The 13,457-nt window shown below is 36.3% G+C and overlaps 1 protein-coding gene across 1 annotated transcript in view; it reads right to left on the bottom strand.

Moving 5' to 3' along the window:
• Nucleotides 1–11,056: 11,056 nt before the first annotated feature.
• Nucleotides 11,057–13,457, bottom strand: part of LOC145319483 (uncharacterized) — a 231,080-nt gene continuing 228,679 nt past the window's right edge. Inside the window, exon 31 of the mRNA XM_080161628.1 lies at nt 11,057–13,184. Coding sequence (XP_080017754.1) covers nt 13,121–13,184 — 64 coding nt within the window. The 3' untranslated portion in view covers nt 11,057–13,120. The remainder of the gene's footprint in view (nt 13,185–13,457) is intronic.

Raw genomic sequence — 13,457 nt, 5'->3', positions numbered from 1 at the left:
TCCTACCATTAAGGAGCTTCGCTATCATGAATTGTCATCCTATTTTTTTTATATAAATTATTAGAAGCTGCGCCCCTCGCCTTTGTGCTGTTGGGATAAATTAATTCTGAACTAGCTTAATACCTGTCTAGGACCTACCAAAGATCTACGGTAGTGATAAATTGATGTACATTCCCTATGATTAAAATTAGTGGTTGAACTCTTTGAACACTTAACTGTATGAGTCTTCCAATCAAAATTCACTAAATTCCCCAAAGTTGTTAAGCCAACGAATAAGAAAATGTTACTATAAAACTTTGGAGACAAGTGTTATAAACAGCCCGTTATAAACAGGACCTATACAGAATCTAATTCCTCAAGAGGTTGATTTAAGCTAATGAAAGGACAGTCAGACTAAAATTTCAATTTTACCAGAGCAAAACTTCACTTTTTTCAACAAACAAATGACTTAAATACTCCAGGCAATCATCTATGCACGCTTCAATATAAATTATGCAGTTTATGTGTAAGACACACATAATTAACAAAATTAAATCTATTTCTAGCAAAATTACAGTAACAGTAATATTTGCAGGAAGGAAGGGTACAATGGGCTGTTTATAACACTAGTCCCCAAAGTTTTTAAAAATGTTTCCTTATTCGTTAGCTTAACAACTTTAGGGACTTTTTATAAATTTTAATTGGTTGGTTTATTAAGTAGAGTGCCCAAAACGCTTCAATCAATAATTGTAATCTACAGAATTGGGAATTCAGTGCAACATGATGATGTACATAGATTTATCGGCCATTGTCTAATCCCTTTAGGCTCCTGTAATATTTGTCTACTTTCGTCATCAGCAGTAAAATTTATTTTACTTTGTTAGATTCTTTTTGTTAATTTATTTGTTTTAGTATAATTACTTTTAGTTAATTTCAATATTTTAATTTTATATTTTGTACCTTTTAGAACTATAAAAATAAAACAACTTCTTAAGCTTAACAAAATAATCAGATAAGACAAATAAACAGAGTAACAAATCATTTAAATTGTACCTAATGGACACAGGAATCATTTTGAAATCGATAGGACATGACAAAATTAACGAAAAGAGTTTGGCATACGGTAAAGATATTATTTGATTTACATATTTTCTTTATAAGATAAAAGCTATGCTCTCAAGATTTTTCAATTCACTAGGATATAAAGATGCCTTTTTTTAACTGCGAAATTTTAGATGAAAGGTTGCGTTACCCTTCCAATAGTAGGTAAGACCGAGTACGATCTTCACTTACAACATTGTACCTTGTTGTAATAGAAATTAGTACTCTAAAAATCAGATAAATAGGATAATTATATCATATAGAAAATTGTTGTTAAAAAGGTTAAAAAGCTACATGTTTTAAATGGTCCTACGGTCTTTTTGGTAACGATATCAGAGTAGCTACGCTTTCTAAATCGTACCTAACTGTTATAGGAATCAACATGCAAAGTTGGAAATATTTGGTAGCAGACGAATAAGGTCATTGAAAAGGAAGGGAGGTAGTTATCTGTTCATACATCTTTACTATAGATCTGTTGGACGGACTGACCCTAATTATAGAAAAGTTTAAAGATTTTAAAAACATTCATTGTTTTGTAAAACTTTCGTCATTTGAATCAAATGTGTTTTTAATTTGATGAAAAATGTTGATAATTGCAATTATTTGACACAATTACTGCATGTTGCTATAACAAGGATGAAACCATCCAAGTTCCAAAGCGGGAAATAAAAAACCGGCTATTTTTTAAAGGTGGTAGATGTAAAAGTAATTTTCTGAAAGGGGATGTCACATCTTTCAAGCAAATGTCCAAATGGTATGGCCTGTAAGAATATTCTCCGAAATAAAGAACCAAATCGGCCCAGCGGTTAACGAGGATTCACCTAAACGGACAAACAATGAAGAGAATAGCTGTACAGTCAAACGGATGAAAATATTAGTTATTTATCGTATCGTATTATAGACTGCTTTCCGCGGATGTTGAATGAACAGCACTGGTTTTCCTCCAGCGGATATTAATCGGTTTCGAAGCCAAACTTGAAAAGAATAGACACTCGTTGGTTAGAAGGGAAATTGACAGGTAGTAAGTTGTGTGTATATACAAATGTATGTGAATTCTCTTTAACCCTTACAGATCGGGGGGGGGGGGCTCCAAGAGCCCCCCCCCCCTCTAGTTTTTTCAATCTCATTTTTTTTGTAGGTAAGATGGAGTGCTGTAACTTCATGACTTTTTAAGTTTAGTAATTATTCGTCGGCAAGAGTTGATTTTATTAGGATATCTGGTCTGTGTCGGTCGTGGTGTCCGGTCAAAGTCGGTTGGGTAGCACCAAAATTAGAAAAAAAATCTTAATTTCTACATTATGACTTTTGTGTATAAGGAGAAACCTAAAATTTTTTTGGTGAATACTTAGATATCAATGACCTTCTGAGAAAAAATGTGTTATGACCGTTTGACCGCTCCCTGACCGACTTTATGACCGATTTTTGTCCGGCTTTTACTACAGACATATATCATGAATATCGTGGCTTCTATTACAGCTAGAGTCCTATAATTTTTTTTGGTAAATCCTTGAGCAACATCAAACAGATAAAAATATTAATCAGCGCCGCCAACCGCCGTTTTACCGCCGTAACCGCCGAAAACGGCGGTTTCCGTTATTTGCCGTTTTTTGGCGATGATCAGAAAAAGTAATTTTTTTGTTATGAAAAATAAAAGTTCGTCCTAAAATTTGGTCATCCTAGCTGCAAAATTGGCCGCTCTACAGCTGTTTTAAAATTTAGCGGCTGGCCGCTAAAAAGCGGCTAAGGAGCGGCCTGGCTGCTATGACTAGAAAAAGTAATTTTCTCTAAAAATATACATAAACCACCAGAAAAAAATTTTACGTCTTTATCTGTAACAGGAGCCGAGATAGAGTGGGGGGGCTCTTGGAGCCCCCCCCCCCCCGATCTATTAAGGTGGGAATTGGGGCCCGAGCTGTAAGGGTTAAGTTCTCATAAACGGTTGATACCATCTGTGGCAATTCCGTCAGCTCCCTGGATGCTGGATCGATGGAGATGTTGAAGTAGGCAGCCGTGGCATCTAACGTAGAATACACACGGTGCCCTCCTGCGCGGTCCAATAACGTCTGTATCCTCGGCAGCGGATAACTGTCCTGCTCTAAGCAGCTGTTTAACCTGCGGAAGTCCACTGCCCATCTGATCTTCCCGTCTTTCTTGCGCACAGGAACGAGGGGGCTCGCCCATGGTGATGAACTTGGCTCAATCACTCCTTGGTTGAGCCAGTCGGCCATCTGCGCCTCCAGGTCCTTCAACATCTTAGGGTTCAATTCCCTATATCTCTGCCGAATGGGCTCTGTTCCTGGCTTGAGTCTCAACTTCATGGTTACCAGGTCTGTGTGCCCAGGGGCCTCTCGACTGAATATGTCTCTGTATTCATAAATAAGCTCCTTGACTTGCTTCTTGACATCGGGGTGCTCGTTAAGTAGTTCGTTGTCCTCCATCTCCAGGTCCTCCCACCCTTCATTGAATGTGGGGTTCTCCATCTGCTCCTTCGTCATAGGCTTGCCGTGGTCGCCCTCATTGGTCTTGGACATAGACTGTATATACTCATGGGGCTCTCTCAACACTAAGCTATCGGTGTTGATTACCATACTGCTATCCTCACAAATCTCGGTGGTAAACACGCACCCAGCCGCTGCGACACAAGGCTGCTCCTGGAGGTTCACAACAGGTATGCGTACAATTCCATTTTGCTGGGCTCTGTATACACCTTCCAGCACACGCACTGGACTATCATCTAAAACGGTCTCTTCTACCATGACAGTCATTTGCGGTCGGAGTTCTCGACTAGGAAGAAAATTCAAGACAGACACTGACTCTGCTGCGAGAATCCTAGTCGCTTGGACGGACAAACGGACAGGACGCGGCCGCTTAATTATCTGTAATTAAAATTATGACTTAAAAGAAGTATTTATTTCCTACCATTACTGCCTTGCTCATTACTTTATGTATTTACTAGCGGCTTCGCCCCTAGCCTCTAGGGGCTTTGCCCCAAGAGGTTTGATCAAACCAATTTTTCGTAATTTAGATTTAAAGGAAAATTTAGGGGGGGTGTAGTCGACCCCACTATTTAAATTTTAGTTTTAAAAAGAAAAAAAAATATTTTTTAGTGGGGGGGGTTTTATTTTTTTGGGGGGGTTGGGGGTGTCCCACCCCCCAAGAAAATAGTTATAAACCTTCCCGGGACCTATGAGAAGCTACCCTGTAAAGGAGAACCCGATCGGTTCAGCGGTTAGTGAGATCCTTCGCTAACCACAAACAGACAAACAGACAGACATCGTTCTACTTTGTATTATAGATTTATTTACATGTTTTCATACACAAAGCATACCTACACAAACTTAAACTTTGTAATTTTGTACTTTCAGAAAAATGTAAACTAAAGCCTGTTAATTATGTAATGGAACTATGCATTTAAAAAAACTGTGATTCTTTTAACAATATTTTTAGGAATGGATTTGATATTTTCAGAAATTAAACTTTTTTTCTTTTTTTTTGATTAGTTCAGCTTTCATTTTTCAAAAAATGAAGTTAAAATTAACGCAACGGTTTTCAAACGAACGGCTGGCCGTTGGGAATTACGAAGCGGTCCCTTGACATTACGAGTCCAAACATTTTTGCGCTCAAAATCTACTTTTGCTTTGTGCTTAAAATAAAGTTGCGCAACAGATGACTCGACGGAATCTGGTTTAAGTTCTAAAAAATCTCGTGAATGGTGCACATTACCATTAGCAAAATTATCTTCAGCTTTACATAATTCTTTAACAGTGGGTTTACAAACATTTAAGGCACTACTATAGCTACTTATTTCTGCGTTCAACTCCTCGAAGGCTCGTAATGAAACACTTATCTGAGGGTTGGGGGGCGAGTGCTCCCCCGGCGGTTTTCCAGACCGCTCTTCGTCTTCTGAGGCACTTGCAGCCTCGGGGTCGATGGACTGTACAAGCAGGACTCTCGTCTGCTTCACGACTAACGCCGCCTGCACTGGTGATGAATAATCCAGGACTCCGCGGATCTCCTCGACCCACTTGCACCCAAGGTTGATGGGGGTGCGAAGCTCAGGTATAACCAAGGCTTCTCTAATGTAGCTAGGACAGTCATCTCCCAAGATGACGCTGATGTTGTAAACGCGGCCGATGACATCCATATCTCCGCCATTCGCTGCTGTTCCTACTGTTAAATCGCAAGGAACGATCGGCAGCTGTAACTTCCGGGCTAACTCCTCATTTACGGCGACTCCTTCGTGCAATTTATTACCGGTATCGATGAGACCGTAGGTCCGCACAGTCGGTCCTTTTGCACGCAGGCTGATCTTAACCATGGCCCGGGCGCCTCGTTGTCCTTGCATCTGGTTGAGGGTGGTAGGGTCTACAGCTGCTGAGGAACTCCGCCCTACCGACGGGAGCCCTCTCTGCCATTTTTTGAAGTATTGCTCCGATGGCCAACTGCTTCCAGGCAGTTGACATCCCCATAATATTGCGCTTGGTCGTCATCACCTACGCCACTGTCGTTGTCTCCAGGGTCATTGGCACGCATCTCTCGCACGGCGTTGCGGGCACGGTCTTGCTGCTGCCTACCGCGTCCATTGCCGCTGGCGTTCTTCTCCTGGTTCCTCTTGCGCACGTTCGCCAGCCTGTCCTCAGGGATAGTACACGTCTTCTGCCAATGGCCAGGCGTGCCACACCGCCGACAGTTACCTTTCGGCTTATCTTTGGTGGCACCGCCCGTACCCTTACTCGCTTGCTGCTTCTTCTTAGGACAGTTACGCGAGTAATGGCCATTCTGGTTGCAGTTGTAGCACTTGACGCTACTGTTCCCATCTCCGACGGCGTTGACCTCCATGTCCTCCGTGCCATCGTTACGATAGACAACACGGTTGGACATGGCGAGGCCATCCATGGACGTGTCCTCAGCATCTCCATGGTGAATGAGCTGACGTTGCGTGGCAATTTCATTCATGATGGTGGCGCGTAAAACGGCCATGCTGGTGATTCCAGGTAACTGGCAAAAACTCTTTTCCGTACCTCTCGATGGCGTAAACCAAGGGTTACTTCTTTCTGGAACTGTTGAGGGTCACGGTTGTCCGGGAAATAGGCTTTCAACCACATCTGTTCTTTCTTAGCAAGGTAAGTCTGGGGAATCTCATTCTTGCCTTGCGACAACTGCTTATACGCATCCTTGTTGATGTCTGAATCCGAAGGTGCTAAAAAGATGGCGTCCAGCCTCTCCATGACTTGGTCGTAGCTGAGCGCATCTTGGTTGTCGGCGACTTCTCTGGCCATCTGGAACGCTTCCCCTTCGAGACTCTGGATGTATTGGCCTTTCCTGCCCTCCTGATCCGATGAATGGTGGCGAGCAATTTTAAACGCATTCTCCATTCTCGTCTTGTGGCCGTCCCAGTCCTCTCCTGCACGGTTACAAAAACGAGGGAAATTCTGCTTGTTAAGCTTCCTACGCTGGTTTTCCAACCAGGTATTGCCTAACGCAATGAGCTGAGCCTGCTCATTCGGCGCTCCTTCCAGCTGGGCCTGTTGGATTGCCCGCTGCAAGTTCAACTGTTCTAGGTCGGCAGCTTGCGACATCGTCGAAAATTAACAAAAGTTCTTCAAAATTTAAAGAAAACTTTACCAAATTGGTGCTCCAAGCGTCAGAATGGTCCCACACTGGTCTCCAAACACAGTATTCCTCGTCCTTTCTGGCCTCAGTTCTCATACAAACTGTCTGGTTGCACACAATCGTCCGAAATTACCGTAGTTCCTCGGGGTAATTTCCACGTAAATCTCCTGTTGAGCACTTAGTTGATCCAAACACAGCTGTCACCAGTTTCACTGTAACGGATCGGACGTTCTTGTTGTCTTTTTAAAAACCAAGATAGCCCGCCTCGAGCGGTGTGACGGCGCTACTCGTTGAGTTGGTAACGTTGCGGCTGAGAGAATACAAGAGCGAAGCGACTCGTTCCCTTTGTTGAACGTCTCCGATACACAAAGAACAAAACTATTCACGAGTACCCACAGGGGATTTATAAGTTTCTGGATAATTAATGGCAGCTAGTAATAGCTGCATAAAAATTAGGAGTTAATACTCTACTAACAACTGTTTCTGCGGAACTGATATATTTTTAATAGACAAACATAGTTTACACAAATTAATGAATACATATATACATATAGGAAAATTACATAGTATTGGAGGGCGTTTCTGATCATACAGGGATGGCTAGGGATACACGTAGGTCTGCATATGACATTTAAGCAGGCCGGAGTGTATGCTGAGTTTCCCGAATAGTCACGTTCAGCTGTGCCGGGGAAATCTCCGTGATGCATTGAGGATGCCGTCCCTGGATATCTGGAGCCTTTCTAATAAAAGTACAAAAGTTAGATATCTCCTAAAAACCTACACGCGTAGACTTAAAAGGTCAAATGTACATATTTATACTGCGCATAAATATGTATTTTGATTTCTTGGAAAATTTCCAGAGCTCACATGATAATATCATACAATTTCACAGAATATAAAAAGTACTAATGTTTCATAATTTTAACTCGAGATCCGTCATTTGTGGGCTTAAAAATGCAAATAAAAGTAAAATCAAAAGAGAAAAATAAATGCTTCAAAATGCTACTAATTTCATAAAAATCTGTCCACTCGTTTAGGATATCGAAAATGTCATTCTGCTGTATTTTATAAGTGTCTCAAGTAAGCCCCACTACACCATCATTTCATATTTTTAAAGAAGCTTAGTGTTTTACCTAAAGAAATGTGATATGGGACAAAGTGGATTATCAAGACGCTTCGCTGCTAAAAAAAAATGAAGGTTGATCTATTTTTGTTTATTTTTATCTTTTAAAATACTGAAGAGGGACTCATTTGATTTCGGTTTGTTTAAAAAAAATAGTTTAAATTTTGTAGCTGCTTTTCAATGTAACGGAGGCTATAAGTGGCTTAGGCTTACAGTGTAGTAGCTAAGGCTTAGAATTAATTAGGGTGGCTGTGGCTTGATTAAAATTTGGCGACTGAGCGATGCCTTGGCTGAGTGTAGCAGTTGCAATAAAGGATTGATATTTTGAAACGGACAAAAGTTCCGGATTCTAATCTTTAAGGCCTTTACTGGGAGCACAATAAAGCCATAGCCATTTCCATTCGGGGAAATAGCCCCAAGTAAAGTAATAAAATATCAAGAATCTCATATTCCAGATGGTTTTGATGTAATACTGACTAAGGTTCTGCGATATCAACCGGAATGTGTGTTGGAATTACCGTAATGGAAGTATCACGACTATCCTTCCATAAAAAAAACATAAAAAGTAAAATTACATTCTCTATTCATTTATTTGATAATTTTCGTCATACCCAAATAAATTAGTTTTTAATGGCATGAACGTAGTATTAATACTTATTATTTAAACACAATTACTTCCCATTACAAATAATACATACAAGTGTTAACAAGAAAATAAATATGCATAGAATCTTGTTGATGTGTTGGAAAAATTTCGGGGGGGGGGGGGTATGGAACATTGGACTGACACGCAAAACTTTATAACTGCGTTATCTTATTGATTGTCTCATAAATATTGGGTATTTTCAATTAAGCTTTGGTTGGATACATAAGGGTTTATTTTGTTTATCATCATTTCAATTGTATTGTATTTCAACTGTCTTAACACTTAACATTTAAGTCACTTTGACTAAAACAACGCATTTGACTATCCTTATCATATTGTCCTAACGTCTCACATATTATAAACATACAAATGACCTCATTATGACATACTTATCCTATCTATGATAAAAAGTAGAACGATGTCTGTCAGTCCATCTGTCTGAAGGTTAAGACCTCGGTAACCATTGAATCTGCTAACCTCAAATTTAGAAAATAGATTTTTTTTTCTTCTGAAGCTTGAGATTCCAATCCCTAATGAATTGTTTAAGTTCTTCTTTTTAGGGAAACTTCACATAGGTCATATGATAGTTTTTTTATATTTAGATTTTGGGGTGTTTTAGGATATTTTTCTGCTTCTTTCTTACCCACATTAAATGCCCCTAGATACTGGGGACGCAGCCATCAGTGTTGATGAATGGAAAACCTTTATAGTATATTACTGAAGAGCTGTAATACAATTTATGAATGAATGGATAACTTTTTATTCGGTGGTCGAAGACTATTTTTAATATCTAATTTGTATTAAATTCAAGTGGAAAAAAATGAAATATATAAAAAAAAAGGATAAAACATTTAAAAATTGTCGGCTACTGGAATTTGGAAATTAGAAGATAAAGTAAATTATAAATCAACATGGTACCTACACTTTAAACTTATTTAAACACATTTTCAGTCATCCTAATAGTTATTTATCTCATCGTATTATAGACAGCTTTCCGCGAATATTAAAATCAAATCCTGAAATTCAAACCAGTTTTGTTAGCCTGGAAGGACCGAAAGACATACTGGAAATATTATTATGTCTTCTATGTGTAAAACAAACAAAAATATCTTTGCCTTTTAAAGTTGTTTTATCCATATCAATGATAATTTCTAGAGAAAATACCTAGACATTTGAAATAAAATATATGGTATTAAATTTATTTATAAACCAAGTGATATTCATGAACGACAGGGCTCGGCAGCTTTTTACGGGTTCAACCTTCTGCAAATTTTTAGATAAATTGAAGCCACGGCTTCCTAAACACCAACAATATCAAACTGCCATTTTAGGCGGTTAATCGCAGATAAAAAAATCGCCCTCCTATCCAAAGCACAACACAGCCAATTGTAACTTTGAGGGAGGAAACATTGCGCTGTTTACTACACTAGTCCTCAAAGTTTTATATTAATAAATAAATAATTTATAGTTTTATATAATAGTTGGCATAACAATTTTGGGGACTTATATTAAAATTTAATTAGTAGGTTTATCAAGTTGAGTGTCCAAACGTTTCAACCACTAATTATAATCTACGAAAAGGGGTTATTTTCTGTATCATCATTGTGGATGTACATAGATTTTTCGGCCATTGTCTAAAAACTAACACAAACCATTGACATCATCGTATTTTAAACAGGAAACGATGAAATTAATTTTTATTTTTATTTCAACAGAAAACGTAAATTCAAATATTTCAAAAAGATTTTTAAATGGAAAGATATAAAACACAGTTATGTAAAAGATGACAAATGTTTTCATTGCAGGACTCCATGTTATATCTAGAGCCGTTTTTATTCGTCTGTAACAGATAATTCTGATCATTAATTTATAGAAATGCTAGAATTGTCCTATCGCTTTCAAATTTTGCATGACACAACCTCATAAATTTTTAATGTTTTATGACCTTTGGAACCTGACACCTTAGCTATTTTAAGGGGAGGAATCAGGGGGTTATAGGGTAGACCCTTGTTAAGATTGTTTATAGTGGTGTATATATATACTAACCTAATTTTTACCAGGGGCTGCTATTCAGCCAATTAATTCCATTTGAAATTGCCGAAAAATAAACATTTTTTTGGCGTAGAGTTGGCGAACTACTTTTCACTTAGAATTGTTTGTCAGAATCACATTCCCTTCTACCTGATTTTTACAATCAGGATCGAAACACTCTTCATGCCCCCTTCTTCATCAAAAGCTTAAATATAGATTTTTTTAAGTTACACAGTATGACCCCAGTAAAAGAATTGGTGTATAATTAAAGATTGGAGCAATCAAACTCAGGAAAAAGACAATGGACGATAAATTTGTGTAAATTCCTTTTATGATGATCAATAAAATCCTGTAAAATTATTGGTTGACAAGTTTAGAAACTGGAAGTTTGAACCATTTAATCAATATTTAATCAAATAACCCCTAGTTTATGATCCAATTAATGAAAGCACGTGCTTAAAAACTTTGGATACAAGAAAAATTTACAGTCGCATGTTTCATCCCTGTCAACCGGAATTAAACTAAAAGTTTGGTAAAGGTTTCGTGATTTTTAAAAAAATTCATAAAGTAAACAATATATTTCATATAAATATCATAATTTAGATAAATAACATAAAAAAAAAATAATTAGAATTACAACAGTTTTTGGGACTGAAATTTGACTCGTTTGCAGACTAGAATTCGATTCATACAAAATGCCTTATTTTCATTTAATTTTTATACAATGAAAAAATATTTTTTATTTAAAAGAATTATTCTTTATATTGAGCTTTTAGTAATAATTCTTGTATAAAAATTAATAATTATCAAAAAATGAAGCAAAAAAAGTTACAAGCAAGAAAAGATTATAAAACAAAAATGGTAAGAAATTGGTAACTTATTTTTCATATAACATGAACTTTAAAAATATAGAAATTGCCTGTAAAGGTCAAAATTTTATGTAAAGTACATAAGTATTTTTTAAAATTTATAAATTAAATTTTTTTAATAATTTTTACTAAAACTATTTTCTAACCTAAATTGTATTATTTGATTTATAAAAAATAATGATTTTTTGTTCCCCACTCATATTTTTGTTAATAAAGTAATGGTATCCTATTAATTATGAATAAGCTCAAACTTACATTCATTCAGGCAAACTATACAGGGTGCCTCAAAAATGGGAAATATATTTTTTTTTACTTTTAAAAGTAAAAAAATACCCAAATATTACAAAATTACTATATTCCTTATGTATTAAATTAAAAATGTATATTTATTGCTCTATAAAAAAATATTTCCCGCTGTGAAAAAAATATAATCTAGTCTAATCCTTTGAAACACCCTGTACAGTTTTTCTTTTCTGTAAATGAAATTTGTTTGTGTGTTAAAGATATATAGTTTGAAAAGTTTGTGATATATTAATTCTTAAATATATTACAAAAGTAATGGCTCTGAAATAGTTTTAGAGTTTTGATAAAATTGAAAGTACTTACTCCTTATTAATATAAAGATTATATTTATAAGTAATATTTAAAAATAGTTTAACACATCATATGAAATAAAAATAATGTAATGGATAAACCGTAATTTCTGAAGTAAAGACAAAAATATTTAACAGGAAACATAAATCTGCTCTAATTGGCATAATTTTAACAATGGCACTTTAAATTAAATTATTAACTAGAAAGAGATAAAGCCGACTATATCTACACATTTCTTTCTTACAAAAAAAGGAATTAAATTTTATTCTAAACTAAAAAATCTGGAAGAAAATCGAAGTTGTTTAGAAAAGGAATTTTAAAGCTTTCCAAAACTTGGCAAAAAAAGTTGTGTTTTATTTAATTAAAAAACATTCATTTTAATAAAAAATAAAATTGAAAGGATTTTTTAAATTCTGTTTTTAAGGTACAATTTAAAAAAGGGATTAAAATTCAATTGAAATAGTAATACATGAATAGGAAATTGGGATCAAGTGAAAAATACACAAAAAAAACGTTTATCTTACTATCTTCAAGAGCTTATGGCAGCCAATAAAAACGGAGTGCGTTTTTTTTCATTGTTATACAAAATAAAAGAGGTGCAGACAACCGTTTCACCACCTTGACCTACTAAGTTTGAAGATACATTTCTTGGTATTTTGTACTTGATCCTAAGAATTGTACTTTTCATAATATTAAAAACAAGAAAAATATTAAATAAATGATAAATAAACATATCACATATTAACAAATAATCGCCGTGGAATTTGTATTGATATGGTGTAAAAAAAATCAGGGATCGGAAGCCTCACGTAAGCCGCGTGTAAGCCTCAGTGAAATCGTGATTTTATCACTATAAAATTCAGCTGGATGTATAAAACGGCTCTTTAGCAGACAATCCTTCTTTCTGAAATTTTTTTTTCTGCTCACAAGCAGGTTTTAAACTGAGGCTTATGCGCGGCTTACGTGAGGCTTCCGATCCCTGAAAAAAATCCACAACAAAAAGTTGGTAAAGGTGGTTATAGTGCCCATAAAAAAATGACGCCATACAATACAAATTACCAATTATAGGCCAATACACAGATAAATTACCATTGGCAGAACAATATGTGTGACGTCATTTGTTATCGGCACTATAAAACGTTTCAGGAGTTGTATAGAGGTTGTTTACACGCTGTAATCAGCATAGGGCGCATCTAGGTCTGGTGCTTGGGTGTAGCTGGGTAGACTCCTAAAAATATTATGTATATTAGATCTATATGATGCAATCTTATAATACGAGTAACACATTTTTGGTTAATATATTTATGGAAACCTTAAACTTAAGAAATTAAAATCCTATTATATAAAGTAGTAAGTTTTTTTTTGTCTGAAGCTTAAGATTTCAATAACTACTGAACTGATTGAGTTCTCCTTTCAAGGGAAGTTTCATATATGACCTGGCAAGGTTTTAAACCAATTTGTTTTTAGATTTAGCCCTTTGGATATTAAGCTTTTTTTTTGC

This window comes from Acartia tonsa, chromosome 5 (assembly GCF_053477335.1).
Source record: "Acartia tonsa isolate MP-2025a chromosome 5, ASM5347733v1, whole genome shotgun sequence".
NCBI classification, from domain to species: domain Eukaryota; kingdom Metazoa; phylum Arthropoda; class Copepoda; order Calanoida; family Acartiidae; genus Acartia; species Acartia tonsa.
The sequence above is the reverse complement of the archived record's forward strand: the minus strand, read 5'-3'. Positions and strand labels throughout refer to the sequence as shown.